Raw genomic sequence first — 26,896 nt, 5'->3', positions numbered from 1 at the left:
CTTGGATGATATACTAAAGGAATTGCTTCTCTATTGTTCAAAATATGTTGAAATGGATGTTGTTATTGGGAAAACTGGCTAAAAAACACTGACTAGCTCTCAGAGTACGGAGTCATAAAAAGTATAAATTTATCAAACTAGTCAGGGATTTCATGAGATTGTCTTTTAAATGTCCTATTGCAGTTTAAGTATTTGTAGATGTCCAATCTGCACGTATGTATGTTTGGAATGAGTATATAGTGTGTAATGGTTGCATTTTATTGCTACTGTGCCAGGATCAAGGATGATGAAATAATTTTATATGTAGTGAGAATTTTTTTAAAATGCTGTTTAAAAAAATGTTTCATTTTGTTTCATACTCTGACCAGACACAACTTTTTTTTCAGACACAACTTTTTAAACTTTTAACAGAAAGTGAGATTTGGACTATAGTTCTGTGAAAAGTCTAGAAGTACTAGTAACACAGTTATCTTTATTGAGAAATATCTATACTTGCCTTTCTCAAAAGAATTTGAGGCCACACAAATGAAGACGTAATAAAAGGAGTAAAAAAAGGAAAGTTAAGGCAGGTAAAAAAGAAACAACAATGACATCATTTGATTGCAGTGCTGATTGAGGATCAGTAACGTTGTGTGAAAAGGGAACCACAGGAATAAAGTACATAACTCTTGAGGACCCGAAAGGCTAATAAGATCCTATTTTTACCTGAGCTAAATTCTTTTCAAAAAATCATGTGGCTTCTTATATGAAGTGCGTTTATTGATGTTACATTGACCAACTGTAGTTTCACAGCCCATGCGAAAGTAGACTTAGGGTCCTTTCTCACAGCAGCTGGCATAACATTAAGGAGGAACACATCACTGAAGCTAATTCTTAAAAGGGCTAAACTGTTGGGGCCCAAGTCTGTAGGCTTCTGGTAAATCACTGTGATTCAAACATGGGATCCTAGAGATTGGCTGGCTCTTAGAGTCTCTGAAAATAATTTTCTTGGTTTTGTTTTGTGATGTGGTTGACTGAATAGTGCCATCCACTAAAAAACAAGAGTGTCATATGCAATACTGTTGGTTAAAGGAAGGCATAGAAGCACCAGGAAACAAAGGGTATACAACTGAGATTTTCTCATTTAAATTGTTTTCACTCTGCTTAGTTTTCTTTCATAAGAAATTAGTAATCCTGTTCTAAGGGCAAGTTGGTGGGCAAGGAATGCCGCTCTATGGATAGAAAGGTTTATTGTGGACTGGCTGTCCTATCCCATTGTAACCACCCTCTCGTGTTGTTCAAAACTAATAATCTATTAGCTACTCAACTCTGACAGCTTAGTAAAGATTAATTATGCATGCAGAAGGATGTATATTTAATTAGCAAATTAGTAGTGATAACAACTTGTTTCTGTATTTGACCAATCTCTGTGATACTCAATAATGTCTTTCTGTTTTTATCTGGTCATAACTGAAGGGCGATTAATGAAGAGCAGAAAATGGTCTCATTTTGAAGAAATGACATCCCTATTCAATATTGGTCTAATGATTAAGTTTATAAATATAGATATTGAGAGTGTTTATGTCACTAATGCTGCTAATCTGCTTATTTTGAGCAATATTCAGTCTCATGGAATTCCTGTAAAACAATCAAATAACTTAGATATCTATTTAAAGTGAAAGTAATTTTAAGTGAAAGTAAATTTAAATTTTAAAATGAAAGTAAAGCATTAAACAGAATAAACTTATTGAATAAAGAAAGTTTTAGTCTTAGTGTTGATTAAATGGTAAATAGCTGGCTGGGGAGAATTAAAGGTTCTGGGGAGTGATGAGCACTGAAAATAAAACCGTACTGAGTACCAGTTGCTGTCAACCTCAAATATTTAACTGAGGAACTGGATTTGGGACATTAAGCGCTAAGTGGCCACTGTGTTTAAGGAGGAAAGAGCAACAGGATTTAATTACCACTGAAACATGGAGAGAAAAAGAAAAGTTAATGCAGTAGATAAACTGATGGGTCTTTTCAACAAAGGTTAGTAAGTTCTGTGGGTGCTCATTGTAATTATAAAAACGGTCCAATGACATTGTCTTGAAGGACATTTCTCTACTACAATTGTAAGAAAGGGAGAGCCAACCCTGTTCATGGGGACGTGCACATTTCCACACCTTTTTCTTCTAACCCCGTAGCAGTGTATCACAGATTAGAAATGCAGAGGCTGGGGAATTATGCACACCCAGAGGGAATATATATTTATTTACCAGCCATGTCTGATGACCTTCTCTCGTGATCTAAGCCCTTAGCTCCAGTGATGAACTCCATGTCCTGCTCTTTCTCAGCTGAATTTCTGTTAGCATTCATGAGAGCAAAGATGTGTAGCACCTTATTTTAAAACCTGAATTATTCAACTGTTAAATCATAAATTATTGAAGACAAAACTCTAAAACAATATATCTAATAGTAAGAAGTAATGTAATTTGACAGAAAATGCAACAGTAACTAATACACTTTTTTTTAATTTCAGGAGATCTTACCAGTTACCATTGTGAATGTTAAAAAAATACAGAACATATTTTAAAGAGATTTTATTTATTTGACAGAGAGAGACACAGAGAGAGAGGGAACACATGTATGAGGAGTGGGAGAGGGAGAAGCAGGCTTCCCACTGAGCAGGGAGCCCGATGTGGGGCAGGGGTGTGGGGGGGTGCTCCATCCTAGAACCCTGGGCTCATGACCTGACCTGAAGGCAGCTGCTTAACAGCTCAGCCATCCAGTCTCCCCCAGAACATTTTTTTTTTTAAATTAAAGGCTATTTTTAGGAGAAAATTTTGAAATTTAAATATGAAAATAAATCTTTTTAAAGGGAAAGATGTCCAGGTCCACAACTAAGTACTTTACGCATGCCTTAGAGACTAAGCAAATGCGTAAAAGCTTGAAAATGATTCTTAGTAATATTGTCACAGTGCAGTTTTATCTTATGGTGGAGTTATTCTGAATTTAGCACATGAAGTAGAAGTCTTACATAATCAGAATTACCTTGGAAATCCCTTATCACCTATAAAGTAATGGTACGTATATTTGTATATACAACTCTGCGTCAATAAGGGAATGCATAAATATATAATTCAATGAAATGTAGTTTATAATAATTATAAAATGTATACTTATGTGATTTTCAATTAAGTAAAAAGTGATTTTGTTATTTTATGTCAACTACCTGGTTGAATTCAAATAAATGTATATATGTGTGTGTGTGTGTGTGTGTGTGCATGTGCATATGTGTGTACATAGGGAGGCAGACACAGGTTTAAATTACATAGATATACAATGTATGTATTTAAGCAGAGATATCAAAGAGCTTCCATACCTTTAGTTGATTCATACTAATATGGTATAAATCAAACTAGTTTCATATTTGAGCACCCTTAAACATAGAGCCTTAAAATGGATACACTTTTTTTTTTCTGGCAGCCAAATAGTGGGAATGTAGTTATGATTTTTTTTTTAAAGAATTTATTTATTTATTTGACAGAGAGAGATCACAAGTAGATGGAGAGGCAGGCAGAGAGAGAGAGAGAGAGGGAAGCAGGCTCCCTGCTGAGCAGAGAGCCCAATTGCGGGACTCGATCCCAGGACTCTGAGATCATGACCTGAGCCGAAGGCAGCGGCTTAACCCACTGAGCCACCCAGGAGCCCCTAGATATGATTTTTAAATGCGTAAAACCAAATCTCTCCTCTCCGTGAATTGTTTTTGGAGCTAATGTTGCAGGGAGCTGGATAACATTTTTGAGGAAGCTTCTTATTGTTATAACAACCACAGTTGTTTTTCTAGGGTAAATGGGGAAAGCAGACTGAGGCTGGACAGAACGCACCAAACTCAAGTTCAGTGCTGTTAATGCAATGAGAAATACAGAGAAAGTTACACCTTTCATGCTGTATTCTAATTCTAGTCACAACACCAGTTAGATGTATATTTGATATATATTTTGCTAGCACATGTTTTTAAACTTAAAGTCTCTCTTCAAGTCTGGTCATAGAAGTAGGAAATTGACTATAATCATTTCTTTTTTTTTTTTTTTAAGATTTTATTTTATTTATTTATTTGACAGAGATCACAAGTAGGCAGAGAGGTAGGTAGAGAGAGAAAGGGAAGCAGGCTCCCCGCTAAGCAGAGAGCCCAATGTGGGGCTCAATCCCAGGACCCTAAGATCATGACCTGAGCCGAAGGCAGAGGCTTAACCCACTGAGCCACCCAGGCGCCCCCCTGTAATCATTTCCTTACTTATTGTCTCACCCCACTAGATTCTATTCAGCACCTGGCTATGATGATTTGTATATAATAAAGGCTCTTAAATGCCTCTGCCTTTAGCTCAGGTCATGATTCCAGCGTCCCAGGATCGAGCCCCACATGGGGCTTTCTGCTCAGCAGGGAGCCTGCTTCCCCTGCATCACCACCACACCCCCCCCCCCCCCCCGCCTGCCTCTGCCTACTTGTGATCTCTGTCTTTCAAATAAATAAATAAAATTTAAAAAAAAAGTTTATTGAATGAATGAATGAATGGATATTGTTGTGCAACTTATTTGGCAAAATAACGCTCTTATTATATGGTTTACCAAAACGTGTATTAGTGTCCATAGCCCTTAGGCTCTAGTCCTTTCTGTGGCCTGCGTGTATTTGTTGAGTTAGTATTCTCTGAGGGTCTTCAAGGTCTGCCAAGTCCTCAGGATTCAAGGCAAATAAAGCAAGTCCCTTCTGTTCGAGGATCTTCCTTTCTAGGTGGCGGAGGGAGCGGCGAATCCGGCATTATAGCAGATGTGGCAGCAGTTCCCTCGTTACACGTGGCAGTTCCCGTGGGCAAGCGCAGAGTACCTGTGGGAGCACTTGTGGGCACATGGCAGATGCAGCCCCAGAGCTAAGCAGGCATCACTAATAAAAACTTCTGTGCCCTAAGTGTGGACATGTGGACTTTATCCCAATAGCTATGGCAGGGGGTGGGGAAGTGTTAATGGGATCAGATTTAGGCATAGAAAGCACATTCTGTCTGCAGCGTGGAAGATGGACTGGAAAGGGAGATGGGAGATGGAGATTTTAGAGACAAGAAGACTGGTTTAGGAGGAATTGCGGTAATCCTAGTGAGGAGTGGTAAAGGCATATAAACTGTTCCTGAGAATAACCAATGGGGGCAGGAAATGGGAAGACGCAAAGCGGAAGAATTCACAGAACTCGAGTGAGTTAGATAGTCATGGGATGACTGAGAGAGGGAAGTCTAGTAGCTGTGGATGAACCAGTCCGCTTCCCTCTCATGATCTTCTCTAATGTCATACTGGCTTGGCAAAACCACAGCCCTGTTTAAATCTGCTCTTGCGTACTTCGCATGTACTCCCAAGAAACCGAGTATGGCTGGAGAAAAAGAAGCGCTGAACAGGGTTCACGTTAAATTTATGAACCTCGAGTTGGTATTTACTGTTCCCCCGTGGGCATACTGTGCTTTCCCTCAAACTTTTACTACCTTACTCCTCACTTCCTTCTCAGCTCATAATTTATATCCTACTTTAATCCTGATTGAAGCAATTAGAAGAGAACTTCCCACAAATTTTCAGTGCTGCATCGCCTCAGCCTTTAACATTCCGGCCCCGTATTCTGCGTTCTTGCCTGTTACCATAGATCATGGCCAGCTCTCCACTACCCCTGTTTTCCTCTTGTCTACTTAAGGACCTAATCCTAGCAGTTCCTCAGGCTCCTTCGTCATCAACAGTTTTCTCTTTTTACATCAGGCCACAGACATCCTATTATTTCTCTCATCTTAAAAAATTGTCTTGACCCTACTTTATCCGGCCTTGCCCAATTTCTTCATTCCCCTTTGTAGAAAACACTTGAAAGTACTGTCAGTGCTTGCTCTTTCCAGCCCTGCTCCTCCTATTTTCTCTTAAACCTGCTTCAGCCAGGCTGTTATCCACTACCACTCCATGAGAACTGCATAGGCAAGGTCACCAGTGACTTCCACCTTGCTTGATCTCATGGTCGGTTTTTCTGCTTAGCCTCTCAGCAGCACGGGGCACAGAGGATGACTCGCACCGTGATACACTTTCCTCACTTCATTTCTAGGACATTGTAGTCTTTTGGTCTTTCTCCTGTCTTCACAGCCCCCTTTGCTGGTTCCTCTTCTCTCTGACCTCGATGTTCAGATGCTCCAGGGCTCAGTCATTGATCTTCATGTCTTCTCTGCTTATATTTATTCCCTGACAATGTTGCCAGTTTCAGGTTTTAATACAACTTGTATTTCCAGTCCAGTCCTCTTTGCCCAGATTCCAGACCATGTAATCAATTGCCTACTCTATGTCCTCCCTTGATGCCATCTCAAATATAACACATTCAAAGAAACTGACATTTATCTTCCTCCCAAAACCTGCTCTTACCAAAAAAAGGTTTCCACATGTCAGTTAATGGCAGTTCCTTCCAGTTGCTAGATCAAAAACCATGCATCATACTTGGGTCTTTTTTTCTTTTTTTTCTCTCACCATCCCATGATTAATTCATCAGGAAATCATACAGGGTCTATTTTCAGAATATGTGCACAATATGTTAACAATCCTACCACTTCTTACTATTTCCATGGCTACCGTTTGGGTATGAACTGTGGGAACTGCTAGATACCCACCCAAATCCATTCTTCCTTTTTTGAGAAACCTGGTTAGTATAATTTCCCCATCTTCATTTATATAGTTATGTCCATATGATGGTTTTCTCTTGTGGAATGGAAGTGAACTTGAATGCTGGACCCATTAAAACTTCCCATCTAAGTTCCTCCATATTATGTTCCTTCCTGCTTGGATTCAGATAAAAACAGGGGACCTCGAAAAGACGGGGCAGCGCTAAAAGATGGAAGTGGTCTAGATGTAGGACAGTTGTATTCCTGACTGAATACTTATCCGGGGATGTTATACAAGCAAGACATAAACTCCTGTTATGTCCAGTTAGTATATATTTAAATCGATTTGTCATAGTAAATTATTCTACTCCAACATTCAGTAATCTCTCAGCTGTGTAACTGAAATAGTTCTTAACTGATATTTCCCTTGTAGTCTGTTGTCTTCACAGAATGTTCTTTTTAAAATTTTAGTCAGATCTGGTCACTCTTCTACTCAGAACTGTGCATTGGCTCCCCGTTACCCAGAGTAAAAGCCAAGTCCTTACAAGGACTTCCAAGGCCCTACCTAATCTCCCCATCACTTTAGTTTTCTGTGCTTATCTCCTCTCCTTCTTTCCCCATATCCTGCTTTGACCATACCATCCTTCTTGTTTTTCATACATTCTAGCTGTGCTCCTTTCTCCAAGCCATTGCACCAACTCCTCTTTCTGGAATGTTCTCGCTAATATCCAAATGGCTACTTCTTCATATCCTTCAAGTCTTCTCAAGTCTTCCCTTCTCAATGAGGCCCATCCTGACTACTGTATTTAAAATTATATTTTATCACCCCCCTAGCATTTACAATTCTTAATTAATGCTACTTTGTTTTTATAACACTTTTAATTTTGTGACCTTCTATAACATATAGTTTACTTATTTTTTATGTTTATTGTGATCTTCCCTTCCTTGAATACAAGCTCCATGAGGGTAGGATCTTGATCTGTTTTGTTCATCAGTATGTCCCAGGCGCCTTGAACAGTGCTTGACACATTAAGTAAGGTGCTTAAATAAAGACTTGTTAATTGAGTGAAAGGGAGGTTTAAAGCATTTGTTTTATGTTTACTTTATTTTAGAGGACATATTTTGCTAGGTGGGAGTATAAGAGTTTATTTCAGAAGTGAGAGGAAAGTACCTTAATTGAAATCATAGCTTCACTGCTGATTGCTGCTTTATGCAGACAGCCTATAGCTCAGTTTTGATTCTATAAAAATAAAGATTATCCTACTCAGAGATCTCTTAGATGTTGTGATGATCTGTTACTTAACACTTATTATGTACTTTCCAGCTAGAAAGTGTTTTTTATGAATGCTGAGTAATAACATTGAATTATTAAAACCAACTATTTATTTTAAATTCAGCCTATCATTCAAAAGTCTGTTTTCATCTTATTTTACTTTTGAAATGTGCCCCCCCCCCCCATGGGTCATCATTTGCTCTTATTTAAAATTCAGTGTTCAGTAAGCAGTTGTGGTTAGTAAGGTATGCTTTGATGTCAAAATCTATACCTTAATGTAGAAGTATATTTATAAAATTGGAGATCATAACTACAATTCTAAAAAGGACCCCTTTACCAGTTACATAAGCAGATTGGTTGTTTCTACATCTTTATTCATACAACTTAAAAGTTACTTGAATCTAAAGTGGGAAAATAGTGAATACAAAGAAAAAATAACTGATATCAAGAACCTGAACTGTTTTTCAGCAAGTCACTAGGTAGTAATTACAGAGCTTTAAAAAACCTCCATAAATACATATTCTTTTTTTTTTAAAGATTATTTATTTATTAGAGAGAGAGAGAGAGAGAGTGAGCAGAATGAGTGAGAAAAATGAGTTGGGGGAGAAGCAGAGGGAGAGGGAGAAGCAGGCTTCCCGCTGAGCAGGGAGAACCTGATAGGAGACTTGATTCTAGGACCCCAGGATCATGACCTGAGCCGAAGGCAGATGTGTAATGACTGAGCCACCCAGGCATCCCTGTAAATGCATATTCTTTATTGAATTTGTGAAATCTGACAGTAATAGAGAGCTAGCCTATTTGGCATGCTGAAGGTTAATGGTTTTCTTGGGTAAGCCTAAAATATAGTGGAAAACAAGTTGCGTTCTTAGCACTTGTAACTTTGGTCTAAATATCGTCAAGAAGGCTACAGAATTGAGGAGGAAAGCAGGTATCTAGAAGTTTACCTTACTATTAAGGGGGATAAAAAATTAAACAATCTTTTTAAGTTCCATAACATTTCTGATCTCTTTTTTGTCACCTCTCCTCCCTACAAGTCATTTCCAGCTGTGTAGCTCTTTGATGAGTACTTACTCTTCCACGATGCCGGCTCTGCTCTGTTTTTGGTTTTTCTGTTGTTTTTGAAGTTTTTTTAAGTTTAAATTTTTTTGACTTGTTGAAGCTTAACTGTTATCCATGTTGATATTTTCTATGGTGTAAAGTGCAGTGAGGAAAAAAACCTAGTAATTTAGAAAATGTGGTGTAAAAATTTGTGCTTCCATGAAAGCTGCATTGTCTATGTGTAGGAGAGTAGCACCTCCTTCCTGGTTATCCAGTTCCAGTCTTCCATTGTCTTTGAGCGGTTGTAAAACTCCCCCTCCTCTTCTTTCTACCCTCTCGCTCTCCTCCTCCCTAACTCTAATACAGGAAACTAAAAAAGATCCAAAGCTAGAGGTGACTACTGAGTAACTTGCTAGTGTTTAATTCAGTATCTACTGCTGTAGGAAGCAAATACCAATGTGCATTTTCCCCCCTTTTCCTCGTTCCATGCCTCCAAACTGAGCCACTTTGAAAAACAATGCAAAACAAAATCTTGATACTTGAAAATATTTTTCTTTTGTTTGTTTTTATGTACATATTCTAGACTGCTGCCTGGAAAAAAGACTGTCCAGGGTTCTGTTATTTCTTACAATTTCATGTGTATATACCCTAACTTTTATAAGACTCATGTAGACTTCCAGACTAGGTTTTAAAGTACCTGGCTCCAAGTACTGTTTTTAATGGGAACAAGAAAGAGATAATTCGTGTGACTTCTGAACAAGTCAGTACCACTGTTGGAAAAGAGCAATATTAAACATTTAGGAAATTTCCTGAATGTCATGCTTCATTGTTCTAGTGGCATTGCCTCTAGAAATATATATTCCTTAAATTTGAATTTAAATTAGAAAAATTTGATGGTGGGGGGAAACTGAACTATAGCCATGAGACAGTGTAAAAAAATAAGAATCTGAGAGCTGAATCTATAACATTGTGTGTGAGGAGGGAAAGGAATTAACATTTATAATCCTTTTATTGTTTATCCCTGCTGTTCTCAGATTTCCTTTGCAGAGCAAGAAACTTATATATTAAACAAGCTCTTCTTGTTTTTGTAGAAAATAAGATACGAAATAAGACTTCTTTAATTGAAAGAGTGTGGTTGGTGAATTTGATTAAGTTGTTTTATGTATGAAGAAAATAATTTATAACACTATGTTAAAAATAACAAAAGAAAAATATTTCGTTAGTTACAAAACTACAGTAAATGTTAACAAATTCCATTGATATTTAAAGTATTATGAAATGGTATCTATTACTTATTAAATTCCTGTATTTACTGTGCACTTAATGTAATATTCAGTAATGATTGACTTAGTTCTTTCTCTGCTGGCATGACCTACATTGTAGCAACCAAACTACAGCACCTTTTATTTCTAGTTGGAATCTATATTATTCCCCTCATTTTCCATTTTTCCTACCCATGATATGGTATCATGGAAAAAATGTTAACTATTAAACACAGAAAATTAGAGAAAGCTAAAGCATATAATTCAACATAAGTACTAATTTAAAATCCCTTCTTGCTTAGTCACATTGACTTTAGCCAGTTTTAGTCTGTTTTGTTTTAAACTTTATTTTTATTTTTTGAAACTTAGAAACAAGCACATAAATGTTTATATAAGCACAAATATATTTTTATTATTCCATGTAACATTTAAATTCCCAGGTGGATGTATTTGCAAGTAAATTAATTGGAATCATTAATAATCATTGTTTATATTACTAACCCTTTTTTATTTGATTATATGTTAAAGTAATGCTGTCCTAGGAGTTTGAAAATCTATTGCAGATCACTACTTAAGTAATGATATCTGACACATCAGCAAAAATCTAAATGCTATTGTGGGGAAGGAAAAACTTCTTTATCCTCTTAGGTTCAGGGTCTGGGGCCTGCAAATTGAACTGACCAAAGAGAGATTAACAATAGAAAAGGTCTATTTCATATGCACACAGGGGAGGAGGGGCCCACAGCAGATAAATGAAAACCTCAAAGAGGCAGTTTCATCCAGTGGCTTACATACCACTTTAACAAAGACTAATAAAGTGTGCTGAAGAGCCCAGACAGAGCAAAAGGGGTGTGGGCCTCAGAAGGGTTAGGGTGAGTTGTGGAAAGGTGATTAGGAACTGTTCAGTAAGTAAGGGGTTTGGTAAGGTGTATTATGCAGGCTCCAGCCATCCCAGTTGATAAGAATTGTCCCTGGAGTCATTGTGTTCTTCTCTCTCTGTTATGGGAGGGGACACCTTTACAAAGGGAAAAATTATGCCTGCTTTGAGCTGAAAGACGGAGTCCTCATTGTTCTTTCTGTGTTTGGGGTTTCTTAATCTCATTCAGATCAAAATAATCCTTATGCTGAAGTAGCATATTCTGATCTCCTTCACTATCTAGGTAAAAGAGAAAAAAAAGAGTTAGTTTAAACTTGTTTTATTTCAGGATGCCTGGGTCGCTTGGTTGGTTAAGCGTCTGCCTTTGGCTCAAGTCATGATCCCAAAGTCCTTGGGTGGAGCCCCAAGTCAGGCTCCCTACTGCTTCTCTCTCTCTCCCTCCTCCTGCTTGTGTTCCCTCTCTCACTGTGTCTCTCTCTGTCAAATAAATAAAAGCCTTAAAAATTTTTTTAAAATTGTTTTATTTTATATTCCCATTATAGTAAAGCAGAAAAGAGGCAATTGATTTGTCAGTTTATCAGTTTATCTTGGACTTAATTATTATAACAGTACTGTATTAAGCATCCAATGTTTACCTAATTTCCTTTAATTCAAAGTTCTTTTGGGTAAAACAAAATAATTACTCAGCAGTGTAAGACCTAATCAGTTATGTTATGAAGATGACTACTTAGGCAATTGGTGGAAGTGTGTTACGCATCTAATGCGGGACTTTCGCCTAATCAGTATTGTCCTGGGTTCTAACACTGTTGGACTTCTGCACCATTTAAGGCCACCAGGATCCCAGCCACACCACTTCTTTGTACTGGTCTAGAATTGTCATAATTGAGTAGAGTGTATTTAAGAACTTTCCTTTTGCTTCATTCCCATAGGCTTGATAAAGTGCTTTTTACCTTCAGCCACCTGCAAAGATCTTATGATTTGAGGGACCCCATTGAGGGGAATATATCCTAATGTGTTTGAGACTCTAATATTAAATTACACAAAAGTTAATCTCAATTTCTGTTTTTTTTTTTAAGGTAATATGAGCTATATCAGCAATGCATTAATGCATTCTTTATTTAAAAAATTCTATTACACATAATACTGAAATCTCTCTTTTGCCTTCCCAATGGGCCCATTAGTTCAGTTCTCCCCAACCTTCCTGGAAGGAGACCATTTGAATTTGGTGTATATTTTTCCAGATATCGCTCTAGTCTATAAATGTATATTAAAGTATTAGTGTACATGGGTTTTTCCTGATTGGTGTCATACTGTATAATTATTCCATAACTTACATTTGTATTCAGTGGTTTGTTTTGGTGATTTCTTCATGTTAGTCCCTGTAGATCTACATCATTCCTCCAAACTGCATTTACTGTAATTCAGCTTACTTAGTCCCCTATTGGTATATATTGGTGTAAATATATTTATTTTCATTTAAAAATTTTTATTAATTTAAAATATTTTAAAATCTGTTGTAATTTAATTTTTAATTTTTAAATTATTGATGTATAATTGATATACATTGTTATATTAGTTCAGGTATACAACATATTGATTCAACAAGTCTATAGGTTACTCAGTGCTTACCACCACAGGTGTAGTCACCATCTGTCACTGTACAACGTTATTGCTGCATTATTGACTATATTCTCTATACTGTATTTTTGATCTCCGTGACTTATTTTATAACTAGAATTTTGTACCTCTTAATCCTCTTTATCTACTTCACACATCCCCTCCCTCTTCCTCCCTGGCAACCAGGAATTTGTTCTCTGTATTTTAATAGTCTGTTCCTTTTGTTTTTTAGATCCCACTTATAAGTGAAATCATACAGTATTTGTCTTTCTCTATCCAGTTTATTTCATGTTGCCTAATATCTCCAGGTAGTTGCAAATGTCAAGGTCTCATTCATTTTTATGGCTGAGTAGTAGTCCAGTGTGTGTGTGTGTGTGTGTGTGCGTGTGTGTGTGTGTGTGCGTGCGCGTGCGCGCGCAAGCGCGCGCAAACATCTTCTTTATCCTCGTTATCTTTATCCTTTATCCTTATCTTCTTTATCCATTCATCAATCAGTGGACATGTGGACTCCCTCTATAATTTGGCTATTATAAATATAACGCTGCAATAAACATAGGGTTGCAAATATCTTTTCGAATTAGTGTTTTTCATTTTCTTTGGGTAAATACCTGGTAGGGAATTACTGGATTTTATGGTATTTCTATTTTTAATTTTTTTTTAAAGTAAGTTCTACACCCAACATGGGGCTTGAACTCACAACCCCAACCAAGATCAAGAGTCTTGTGCTTTACTGACTGGGCCAGCCAGGTACCCCTCTGTTTTTAATTTTTTGAGGACCCTCCATACTGTTTCCCACAGTGGCTGCACCACTTTGCATTCCTACCAACAGTGCATGAGGGCTCCTTTTTCTCCACATCTTCGCCAAAACTTGTTGTTTCTTGTGTTTTTTAGTCTAGCCATTCTGACAGGTATAAGGTGATAAATCTTATTGTGGTTCTGATTTGCATTTCCCTGAAAATTAGTGATGCCAAGCATCTTTTTGTGTGTCTGTTTGCCATCTGCATGTCTTCTTGAAAAATGTCTATTCATGTCATTCAGAACACTACTAAAATGTCACCTTCTCACAGAGGCCTTTACTGACCACCCAGCTTAAATACCTCATTAGCCCATCCTTTTACATTACCCATTCTTATTTTTATTATAGCACTTATTACTACTTTCTGTTTTCCCAATTTTTTCCTTGAAACTTCTTGTCTGTTTCTAAGTTTCGAAAGAGTAATGATAGTTTTTGTCTTATTACAGCAATATGTCCCCTTCTATGAAGGACAGTGCATATCACACTGTTGGCATTCAGTAAATATTTCTTAAATGAATGAGCTAAATACTCTCTTTCAGTCTACCACAGTACAGATTCCTTAGACTCTTTCCTGCAGGGCCTTTCTTTAGCCACAGCCAGTACACCTGCAGTGGAATGCATGGAATGCAGGGAGGAGAGGGATAAACTCTGATGAGGGAAGAGCTGATGGGAGAGGAAAAGGGCAAGATTAAACTGAGGTATGAATGGGATGGGAAATGTGGAGTAAACAGGAAGGAAGAGGAAGGGTGAGAAAGCCACAATCTGTTCTGACACAATTGTGGTACTAGGAGATTGATGTTTTCCTTTACTTTTTGGATTAAGTGATGTAAATATTTTATCAGATTCATAAAATCCTAGAAATGAAAGATCAAATTTAATCCAACTCTTTTACATACACAGCCCTTTTTAGATAAGAAATAGATGTGAGAGATGAAGTGACAAGTTCGAATGGCACAATTAACCTGCTGATAGAATTGGGACTCCAGACTCTGATTTTTTGAATTTTATTCTAATTCTTTATCTCAAAATATGCCTTAATTTGCCACATATACAAAATGTTGAGTTAGGTTCTGAACGTTTGCATTTTCACAAATATCTTTTTTTTCTTCCCAAATAGGTAGAAAACAGACCAAAGTATTATGGAAGAGAGTAAGTATGGATTACAACAAAACATTTTATAGATTGGAATATGTAAGAGAGACAGGTAAATGGATGCATTGCTAAAAATACAAGCAAGATGAAAGAGGTATTCAAGTTTGAGTGAGTTAAATTATTTTTCTGTTTACAAATATAGTTATTCTGGGGCACCTGGGTGGTTCAGTGGGTTAAAGCCTCTGACTTCGGCTCAGGTCATGATTCCAGGGTCCTGGGATCGAGCCCCTCATCAGGCTCTCTGCTCAGCAGGGAGCCTGCTTCCCTCCCTCTCTGCCTGCCTCTCTGCCTACTTGTGATCTCTGTCTATGAAATAAATAAATAAAATCTTAAAAAAAAAAAGTTATTCTATTGGTGAAAATATACAAAATAAAGACAAGTAGAGAGAAGAAAATAGCATGGAAAAATGTATATATGGAATGATGTTAAAAGAAAGATGCATGGGGCGCCTGGGTGGCTCAGCGGGTTAAGCCACTGCCTTCGGCTCAGGTCATGATCTCAGGGTCCTGGGATCGAGCCCCGCATCGGGCTCTCTGCTCAGAAGCCTGCTTCTTCCTCTCTCTCTGCCTGCCTCTCTGCCTACTTGTGATCTCTCTCTGTCAAATGAATAAATAAAATCTTTAAAAAAAAAAAAAAAGAAAGATGCAAATCATATGAATAAATAATCCTAGACATGTATGAGAAAAATGTATGTATTTGTGTGTATATGTATATACTAAGCATATCATACATAAGCTTACCTGTATGTACATAGGTACATACAGCAGGGTAGGGGTGGTTCATTGTATTTTTACACTTTTTTTTATTTTCCAGATTTTCTATAAGTAAATTTATGCTATGCAGCAATAGCTAGTATTAACAATCTGAACTACTACCTTTTGAAAATCTGTTTTCCTAATGGTTTTACAAAATTGAGATATTACAATTTTATAGACTGAATTTTTCAACTTGATAATGAACATTTTTCTGTTTTATGAAGAATGTTATAAAAATTTTTTAAATGCTTAATTTTTCTGATTATTAAAAGAAAGAAATAAAGCTCTTTGGAAAAAAGAATAAAAATCACCTATAATCCCATCATTCCTTGAATAAAATCATTTTTTTTCAAGACTTAGGATCATATCAGGTACACAATAACATATATAGCAAGTATTTTAAATTTTTAAAAATTCTCTTCAAGTTTCCAAGACTTTTGTGACTAGAACATGGACACTTAAGAGTTGGCAGGGAGCCACTGATGTTTCTTACGGTTGTACCATAATTTAGTCACTTTGCTGCTTTTGGCATTTAGTTTGCTTCTAAACTGTATTATTAAAAATAATACCATCAGAGACATCTTGGTGCATAAAGCCTTTTAACTGGGATAGAAATTTTGGTTCAAAAGGTATGAACAGATTTACAGTGCTTTAAATATCCTTGTCAAGTTCTGTTCCAAAGGTTATATCCTTGAATGTGATTTTCTTCTAAATTAGTAGAGTTTTTAAAAATAAATAAATATTAAATTTTACTAACTTTACTAACTGATGTCATGTAAACTTAAAACAGTATGCCAAAATGCTAATCTAATGGAACGCATTACTGCCAGTGGTAGGTTACTGTCTTCTTGCCTCCGGCAGAGTCTGATGGATCTGGTTCCGAACTCATTATTGAGAAATATATGGAGATAAGAAATTCCCAGAGTCCATTTTGAACCTAGATGCTCTGATTGTCATGATTTGGAAATACAGATTTGGACATACTGTTTTAAGACTTACATTGAGAAAGACTGAACCATCCTCATGAGGAAACACTCCAAAAACTTGCTACTTGCTCCCTAGTAAAGTCCTTAAATTATTATGTTGCCACTTTGGGGCCTTTTAAATCTATCATTCCGAAATCAAGTGACTGCTGTTTTTTACACAGTAAAAACCATAAAGTTTTCCTCGAGCTGTCCCTCAGTTCAGTTATACTTGAATTACTGAAAGAACATAATGTATGTTTAAGTTCTTTGTAAATCACCATACAGATATAAGGTGGTTTTCTCTTTTTAATAGTAATCATCAGTCACCACTGACATTTTTTTTTCTTTTTCAGTGTTTCATGTCAAAATGCTATAGATGAATCTGCTGTCTGTGTAAAGAATGTGTTATGTTTTTTTCTTCTTCTTCCCTTTTTCCTGTTAATGAAAAAATAGAGTTTAGCAGGGAGTGAAAGCAAGTTATTACTGTTGTTTGCTTTTGGCTTGAATATCCAGTGATGCAGATTATGCACATTATTGGGCAATCATGCCAATTAAGGGCAACCCAGGGTCCTGGAAAATTGCCAGCTTAGACTGTGAGCCAGAATTCTGGAGCAGTGCCACTAGTTTGAAGGAAGGAAAGGGGACACATTGCTGTATATTTTTTAGTACGTCCATATGGTCAGACAGCTACATAAGAAGGGAATTGTCCTCTTGAGAGAGGTGGTTGATCTTCCCTTAGATGGATGTGAATTTTGATTTCACAATTGTTAAATGGATTGGGAAGCTACTTCGGTGCGGTTCTTGTTACCACAGAGAAGCTGGCCAGGGGCCAGGCCCAGAGAAACACAGGCAGAGTTAAACCCAACTGCTCCCCTTCGATTATATGGCAGTACTTTGTCTAGATAGAGGGTTTTGTTTTATCTTGCTTTACTGAAAAAGGTGGAAAGCATTCAGTTTCTGAATTGACTTGTTTCTTAGGTTTCACGGCATGATCTCCCGAGAAGAAGCAGACCAGCTCTTGAGTGTGGCTGAGGGGAGTTACCTGATTCGTGAAAGCCAGCGTCAGCCAGGAACCTACACTTTGGCTTTAAGGTTGGTCATGGACCTGTAATTAGAACTGTGCTTCATTTAAAACCCTCTTAATGGAGGGCTTTAAATTTTAAAAGCATCCAGCATGTAATTGAATTGGTTCTTGTTTTCTTGGGACCTAATTACCATTTTAATAGCTTTGAGACCCTTAAAAATTCCTCATGAATGGTAGCACTCAGTAATTAAGAATTGAAAAACTTTTAAAGCATTTTTATTGTAGCTGCTTTCTTCTATTTCATCTTACCCGTTCTCTCCCATCTGTCCTGCTGTGTTAGCTCCCATCTATTTCTTGAATAAGGAAAGAAACTAAGAGAAAAGATCTTTGTAACTCATAAGATTAAAAGCCAATATCATTTTTCTTAGGTTGGCTTTTGATGGAAGCAGCTTTTCCTGGGAGCTCTTGGCTCTTCCCTGTCAACTGAACTTTGCCTAGTATTTTGGCTGTTCTTAGCTTCTAGTACAGTGCCCAGAAAACAAATATTTCCATTAGCCCTGCAATAATAACAGAGCAGTAATACAACAGCATGCTTATCCATTGGGCTTCCTTCATGCCAAGCCCTGACCTTATTTAATCTCAGCAACTTGAGGATGGATGTACTCTTACTATCTCTGCTTAACAGAGAGGGAAACTGAGGACCTAGAGGTTGAGTAACTTGGCCAAGGTCATACATTTAGTAATTCATGTAGCTGATATTTGAACGCAGATAGTCTGGCTTCAGAGTCTGTGTTCTTAGTCACTCTCCATTGCTCCGTCTCCAAAGGCTTGAGATAATTATCCATTGTCTTTGTGTATTTATTCATCTTTGGAAAAGACTTAAGTGTGGAAACTCCCTAAGATGGAGGCCAAAGGCATGGCAGTTTCTTTTGGTAGCCACAGTGAGAGAACAGAAAGATGATGTTGTTGCTCTAACATGACCAGGTCAAACCCCTTCTCCAGTCACCTGTGCCTATTTGGGTGAGCAGGGACTGCTTTTAGTCCTATCCACAAGACTTAATCTTCTTGACAAAAAGAATGATATAATCCAGTACTGTTTTCTACTGAATTCTGAATCAGTCGTGTACTTGGAGAATAAAGCTTGTTGCAGGCATGGAAATTTGCTTTTTATGGCAAATTAAAAAGTGTAAATCCCCCTTCAGTTATTTGATTATATTGTTTTTCAGGTTTAAATTATGGTATATAGGGAAAAAAATCTGGGCTGGGAATTCAGATACTCATTTTACCACCAAATAAACTGAAGACACATTTGGTGTAAATCACAGAATTCCCTCAAGTCAGTTTTTTCCTCTTTTTATGCCAAACATTTTGTAATTTTAGGATTCTGCAACACCCCATTTCCAAATAGTCTGGTCTTCTCTGTGTCTGGGGTAAACGAGTGTACATGTGAAGACTTACGGGCCAGAATACCGAAGAAGGAAGTGGGGTGAGGGAGAGACAGATATCTGCACAACACTCTCTTCCTTTCCCCTTTATTACCTTCTGCCCTAAATCCCTCCGAGATCACACAGTAAGTTACAAAACTGAATTTGAGCTCAGTGTCACCTCGTTGCAAAGTTCAGGTACTCCATCATACCATAATGCCACTCATCTTCTAGTGTGGCTGTCACTCACTTTTCACTGAGTGACATCAGGAAACACCCTAGGGCCAAGGGTTTAGTGTGGAGAGAAGTAGGACCCAGAGCTCCCAAGCTCTTCCTTCTTCCCACCTGCAGGGACAGTAGGGATACAGTGACCATATTCCTACACTGTAATTTTATAATTACTTCCCATCCACTTCAGTACAGGAAATCTGACAATAGAAATTCGAGAATAGATGAACATGAGATTGATGGGAATGTTTTTAATTCATATATCTGGAGGAAACATGCAGTCCTCCTTTTGTTATTGAAAATGATCATAAAATTTTATAGGGAAAAGAAGTAGTAATGAGTAACGGGCTGTAGTAGGAGTAGGGGATTTGTGAATATACACTGTGAGGAATTTATATGCTGAAATATGATATTCCTTGTTTTGAACTAGGTGTGTGGCAGGGAAGTGTCAAGGAGAAAATAAAAAGAAGTTGTATTGATGTATCTGATATTCCCCATTTCAACTGAAAATTCTCCTAATTCATATCAGTTTGTTTGGTTTTAAACATAATGCCTGACCCGTTTGGGGGAGCCAGTTTCATAATTTTTGGCTGTCAATGTTCATTATGCGTTTACTCTGATAACCACAGGCCCTATAGTTAAAAACAACAAGTCCCTGAAGTCAGCTTGCTCCATTGGCACCTCAGCCTCATGATGTCCAAGACTGAACTCATCAGTTTTCCTCCCAAATATGCTGTAACATCTATATTCCCTTTATTAGCTGATGATACTATCATTTAGTCAGTCCACATGACTGAAACCAAGACCTCACTCTTCTTTTTCCTCTTAGTTCTATTTTAAGGTGTTTGTAGGCCCTGGCACTGTCGCATTTAGAGGCCTTCACCTCGCATCGTATCAGACATTGCATCCCATAGCAAATATTTTTTTCATGTTAATTTTAAAAAAAAACATAAGTTGCTTTTGAGCATGGGAGGTCGTCTGTAGTTAACATCTTAGTTTTCTCTTGAGCACCATCTTCTCCCATACCCGACCTCAGCCTGAATTTCAGGCCGGGTTTTTCTGGCTTTGCCTTTGCTCATAATGACTCCTCGGTTCAAGAAAAATGATTGTTGCTTAAAGTTTTTTATACAATAAAAGTCGATGGACACGCATCCACATGGTTGGAATGTGTAGTTGAAGATAAAATGCTAGCCCAAGCACTAGATTATACCTCAGGAAGCATGAAGTAGTTCAGTGACTTTGGGATTTTCTGTGTATTGATATTGACAACATTTGGATTAGTTGTAGTTTAATGATATATTGTAACTATCAGTTATAAAAAAAAACACTAAGATAATCTAAGGAGTTTGGTTTTGAAAACATTTTTTATGATTTTCATAGTTTAGAACTAATTCTTTAAAAATATCTTATCATTCTCACTAGAAGAAAAAAATTAGGTTCAGTGTCATATAGAATGACAAATGAAAGGGTAGGACTAGTGCATGTTATATATTGTCATATAAAACATGTACTTTTTATTAAATGTTAAGAATATACAAAGGAATACCTACAAGAAATATAAAAATTATATTTATATTATAGTTATTTAAAAATTATTAAATAACATGTTAACTATAACTCTTATGTGCCCAACCTGTATTTTAAGAAACAGCTATTGCCTTTGGAATCTCATTTGTACTGTATATACCTGCCCCAATCCTTCCTTCCTTCCTCCTGTCCCTCACACTGGCTAACCTATCCTGATTATCATTCTCTCACTTTTCTTTACTAGCTTATAACGTATGTTTGTATCCCTACGTAATGCATTGTTTTGATTTGTTCATTTTTGAGCTTTAAATAAATAGGACATGTAGAATGTATTCTTCAGTTTTTTTTCATTCCACATTATATTCCTGAGATTTTTTCTTTATTTTAGAACATGGCTATAATTCATTTATTTACAGTGTTATATTATCCACTAAATAAATATACTATGATTTATTTATCCATCCTATTATTGATGGACATGTGGGTGGTTTTTAGTTTGGTGCTGTTAAAAAGAGTCCTGCCATGTATAATAATCTTGTAAATATATACTGGTATATATTATGATTTTCTCTAGAATATTTACTTAGATGTAAAGTTGCTGCTTTTGCTTTATTAGATAATGGGTAATTTTTTTCAAAGTAGTTGCACAGTTTATTCCACAACACTGTATAAGAATTCCTATTGTTTTCACTTAATACTGTCAGATATTATGGCAGGCTGATGGTGTCTGCTGATTAATTTGAATGTCTCTGATTCCAAGTGAGGTTGAGCATCTTCTGTGTTTATTTGCTATTCACATTTTTTTTTAAGATTTTATTTATTTATTTGGCAGACAGAGATCACAAGTAGGCAGAGAAGCAGGCAGAGAGAGAGGAGGAAGCAGACTCCCCGCTGAGCAGAGAGCCAGACTCCCCGCTGAGCAGAGAGCCCAATGTGGGGCTCGACCCCAGGACCCTGGAATCATGACCTGAGCCGAAAGCAAAGGCCTTAACCCACTGAGCCACCCAGGCACCCCATGCTATTCACATTTTTTCTTCTGTGAAATTTGCATTCAGATCCCTTACCCTGGTATTTTCTTGTTGATTTATAAAAGTCATTTATTCTGGCTACTCATCATTTGGTTATATATATAGCAAATTGTCTCCTTCAAGTTTGTGACTTGTCCTTTATTTCTGTTTATGGTGTTTCAAGTTTTTAATTTCAGCTAAAAATATAGAATCCATTTACATTTAATATAATTGCTGATATATTTGATTTAAATACTATCTTATTTTCTCTCTCTTATGTATCTTATGTATCTTATGTAACTCTCCTGTTTTATGCTTCTTTTTCGACTTATTTTACAAGTCAGTTTTATTTTTTTAAAGATTTTATTTATTTATTTGACTGAGAAAGAGACAATGAGAGCAGGAACACGAGCAGGAGAAGTGGGAGAGGGTAAGCAGGCTTCCTGCCAAACATGAAGCCCGATGGGGGGCTTGATCCCACGACCCTGGGATCATGACCCAAGCTGAAGACAGATGCTTACCTACTGAGCCACCCAGGCACCCCTACAAGTCAATTTTTTATTGCATTTTTTTCCTCCCACTTAACTTGAGTTATACATTCTTCTACTCTTCTTTTAATGGTTAAATTAGAGGTTAAAACATATGGCCTTGGCTCATTTATATTTAATATAAATGATTGTTTCTATCATTTTCCTAATAATGCTAGAATCTTAGAATACTCTAATTTCCATTTCCCTCCCTCCTACCTTTTATCTTGTTATTTTGAGATGTTTTATTTCCATATACCATAAACCACAATACCTAATTGTTATTGTTTAAACAGAAAAGTCAGTATTTGTCTCTGTTTACTCCTATATTAACCCCTTCATTGTTCTTCATTTTTTCCTGTAATTTTGCATTTTCTTGGAATTATCTTCCCTTAGCTTGAAAAACTCCATTAGTATTTCTCTAACTACAGGTTTATTCAGAATAAATTATTTTCTTTCTTTTCTAAATTTTTTTCCCTCTGGACTAACTTTCCGACTTTTATCTCTCTGAACTTTAGTTTGGACATTTTCTACTGACAAATCTTTCCATTCACTAGTCTTGTATTCTGCTGTTTTTGACCTGCTGTTAAACCAATCCACTGAGTTCCTAGTTTCATATTTTGTGTTACTTAGGTACAGAATTTTCTTCCTCTCTTTCTTTCTTTTTTTTTGATTCTAATTCTCTGATGAAATTCTCCATCTTTTCCTGTATTTTCTTGAATAATGACCTATTAAAACAATTGTTCACTGTAAATATCTGATAGAGTTACATAAGTACTGCACCATGAATTCTTGGAAATAGTGAAATAAGGTGAAAAGACCAGTGAAGAGCTAATATTAGTGTTCATATGAAATGACCTTTTAGATATTTGCTATCTATTTTCTCATTGCCACTGCTATACCTGATAAGAGTCTAACCAGTTTCTGCATGTAGGTTTAATCACAACACATTCAAAACTAGTTTTTTCACTATGTTTATCTGAAATTATCATGAAATTGATATGAATGCAAAAAAGACCTTTACTGTCTGAACAAATGTGTAAATAACATTCTGATCTTCAAGAACTGTTTACTTTTTCTGTCTTTAGTGTGCTAATAGGTGGAATCATAGCTCAACTCTAGGATTTCACTATTATTTTCCTAAGCCATTCATTTAATGTGGGGCATACTTGCTTGGATTCCATCCAAGAATTTCCTTGGAAATATTAAAACACCTCTTTATATTGATGTTGCACATTTAATATGGTGTCAGGACTAAAGTTATACATTACTTTGATGTATTGTGCTCTTTGATAACACTGGTTCCCTTTGATATAAAGATATCCCTTTTTCTCAGTGGCCTGATTTGCTAAATTTGTTCATTTTTACTGAAAAGAAAAATGTAAGTATGCATTTTACTAAAACTAGAAAAGAAAGCTGAAAGAAGAAACATTTTTTTAAAGATTTATTTATTTATTTGAGAGAGAGAGAGCGCGCGCAAGCACATGAGCAAGCAGAAGGAGGGGCAGAGGGAGAATCCCAAGCAGACTCCTTGCTGAGTATGGAGCCCAATGCGGGGCTCGATCTCAAAACCCTGAAATCAGGACCTGAGCTGAAACCAAGAGTCAGATGCTTAACTGACTGCACCACCCAGGTATCCCAGAAAGAAGAAACATTTACTGACCTAAACAGGAGAACTTTCAGTAAACATATAGGTTGAAAGAGAAGAAGGTCAGAGAGAATCAGGAATTGAGATTTTAAAACATCTGTCACAAAATCTAATTTCAATTACCTGGTCTCACTGTAGAACTTTGGAAATAGCTGTAGAAGCTTAGAGCCTGACAAACATGAGTTCGAGTTGCCTAATCTTATTATATATATTTAACCTCTTTAAGCTTTAGATTCTTATGTGTAAAGTTGGATTATAATCCCATTAGTTTGCAAAAGAGACTTTTTAAAAGTCTGTAATTAGTGGCAACCTTTTTATTATTTATTTATTTATTTATTTATTTTTAAAGATTTTATTTATTTGTCAGAGAGAGAGAGAGCGAGCGAGTGAGCACAGGCAGGCAGAGTGGCAGGCAGAGGGAGAAGCAGGCTTCCCGCTGAGCAAGGAGCCCAATGTGGGGCTCCATCCCAGGACTCTGGGATCATGACCCGAGCAGAAGGTAGCTGCTTAACCGACTGAGCCACCCAGGCGTCCCAGCAGCAGCCTTTCTAAAAGAATCAAATTCTCTATCAATTGAGATTCGTTCAACTGCAGGTATTATCTGATATCTAAAACAGGCAAACTCTGTTGGCTCAAACAATAAATTACTTAAGGAAATACTTAATGAGAAATTTGGAAATGCAGTAACATGGATGAGCAGTGCCCTAGTGATGTTATCAAGAACTTGTTACCTCATTTCTATTCATGGCCTCTCACAGCATCAGCTCTGGTCTAAGAGTGGCTTTTCTTGTAGTCTGGCTGCCAAGGGCCATCAGAGTTGTATGCTTCCTTCTTTATGCCTGGCCATAGAGTACAAGGGAACCTCTCCTTTCTCATGCCTCCTTTCCTTCAAGTGGACCAGGCCTCTACAGCTCTCCCTTTCCCACCCCCTGAGCCAATATCTGCAAGGAAATGCATGTACTGATGATTGCTTGTCTAACCAGCCCATGGTTCTAGAGCTGGGAGATGGGATCATTTTCTTCTGGAAGGTAAGGCTTGAGAGGGAATCTGGACGAACAAACAAAATCTAGTTTTCTTTTCCTGTTTTAAAGAAGGAAGCAGGTTGAGTGAGGAGAGAAAATGGATACCAGGCACATAGTATATAACATAGTGGGTATTCATTAAAGTAGTTTCCTTGTTTGACAGTGAGGATCCATCTGTGGTATAATTATTCAAATCTTTTAGTCCTGATCAACCTCTGATTAAAGTAGTATATCCAATTTTAGCTTTGGTAAATAAGTGAGAGAATTTGGTATTAGCTCCGAAGAAAGTTGTATATGAGGCTAGAGCTTTATAAATTCTGTTTTGATGTTCTTTTGCCTATAATTTTTTTCAAAACTTGACTTAAAATATTTTCCAAACTGACTTTAATGTAATTCAATATTTTAAAGATGATTGGAAAACCTAATTATGTACCTTAAAATATTTATCCCTGGTGTGTCATAAATGTGTCCATGGCTTTTGCCGAAGTCAGGAGCTTAGTCTTCACTGTTAAATTAGGTAATTAAAATAATCTCTCAAGACAACTGCCTCATCAAAAATAGTGTTTTTTGAGCTTTGGTGTTTTGGCAGTACTATCAACTTGGGTCAAGAAAGAAGACATTCAAGTTGGCTTTTAAAGGTAGACTAGAGGTGTGCCAGGTAGAAGAATAGAGTGTGTTGAAAAACAAGCATTTGGGGAAGAAACAGCCAAGAAAGGAAGATATAGAACAGAGTGGAACATTCAGTACATGGCAGGCTGTTGGGGTTTGGGGGTACAGGAAGTGTTGGCAGTCAGAGTGCCAGGAAAACCTGGTATTTCATCCTTAAGAATTTGGACTTTATCTGTAGGAAATGGGAGTCGCTGAAAACTTTTCATAGAAGGGGGTGATGATTACATTTGTAATTTGGAAGGATCATTGTGAAAGCAGAAAGAATAATGAGTGGAAAACTTAGTGGAACCTAAGTTTTACCAGAATTATTTAGGAATTAATTTAGTAGGTGGTTTTCCTTTGGCTACTGAAAAATAACTTTTATAAGAGTTTTAGGTATCTTAATAGATTTTGAAGGGCTCATGATGAGGAGAAATGTTAACTACAGATTTGGCAATTCCAAAGACATTTCTTTTGAGTCTGACTCATTTTAGCTTCTCTAAATTGGGAGAAGAGCAAGATGACATATGTGCAAGAGTCTTGATAATCCCTAAATTCTGTGTCTGGATATTCCAGAGAATGCTTTATACCCATAGTGCTTAGCACTTTCCTCTTAGTTTTGTGCTGACCACTAAGATAAGAATTATTTAGGAAAATTTTATTTTATGTATTTATTTTTTTAAAGATTTTATTTATTTATTTGACAGAAATCACAAGTAGGCAGAGAGAGGGAGAAGCAGGCTCCCCGCTGAGCAGAGAGCCCAATGCGGGGCTCGATCCCAGGACCCTGAGATCATGACCTGAGCCGAAGGCAGAGGCTTAACCCTCTGAGCCACCCAGGCGCTCCTAGGAAAATTTTAGATAATGGAGAACAAATGAGAATTTAAAGATTGAGAAAGCATACTGTTAATATGTTTAGATATATTTATTATATGTATTTTTAAAAATAGACCTTATTGGGGCACTGGCTGGCTCCGTTCAAAGAGCATGCAACTCTTGATCTTGGGGTCATAAGTTCAAGCCCCACTTTCGGGGGTAGAAATTACTTAAATAAATTTTTTTTTAATTAAGAAAATATATCTTTTTTTAAAAAATATTTTATTTATTTATTTGACAGACAAAGATCACAAGTAGACAGAGAGGCAGGCAGAGAGAGAGGAAAGAAAGCAGGCTCCCTGCTGAGCAGAGAGCCCAATGTGGTGCTCGATCCCAGGACCCTGAGATCATGACCTGAGCCGAAGGCAGAGGCTTTTAACTCACTGAGCCACTCAGGCGCCCCAGAAAATATATCTTCTTATTCAATAAATGTTGAAATATGTATTGGTCCGTGTTAATCTGAAAAATAAAATTCATTATATAGGACAGTATGTACGGTATTATACTACTAAGATAAGATTATGTATCTATTGGGTATCTATGTAAGCAAAGAAATGTCTAAAGGAATCTTTATGAGTTGCCTGATTTTTTTTTTTTTACAGCG

General features: G+C 36.9%; 1 protein-coding gene across 2 annotated transcripts in view; it reads left to right on the top strand.

The window, feature by feature from the left end:
* CHN1 (chimerin 1) overlaps positions 1 to 26,896 on the top strand; it is a 211,286-nt gene that overhangs the window by 61,154 nt on the left and 123,236 nt on the right. Inside the window, exons 5-6 of one of the 2 annotated variants that reach the window (XM_047722227.1) lie at positions 14,607 to 14,638; positions 17,340 to 17,453. In XM_047722227.1, the coding sequence (XP_047578183.1) occupies positions 14,607 to 14,638; positions 17,340 to 17,453 (146 nt within the window). Of the gene's footprint in view, positions 1 to 14,606; positions 14,639 to 17,089; positions 17,107 to 17,339; positions 17,454 to 26,896 lie in introns of those variants that run through there. The other variant, XM_047722228.1, reaches the window with a different exon arrangement.

The sequence above is a fragment of the Lutra lutra genome, chromosome 3, assembly GCF_902655055.1.
Source record: "Lutra lutra chromosome 3, mLutLut1.2, whole genome shotgun sequence".
NCBI lineage: Eukaryota > Metazoa > Chordata > Mammalia > Carnivora > Mustelidae > Lutra > Lutra lutra.
Note: the sequence above shows the minus strand (reverse complement) of the source record. Positions and strands in the feature narration are given on the sequence as shown.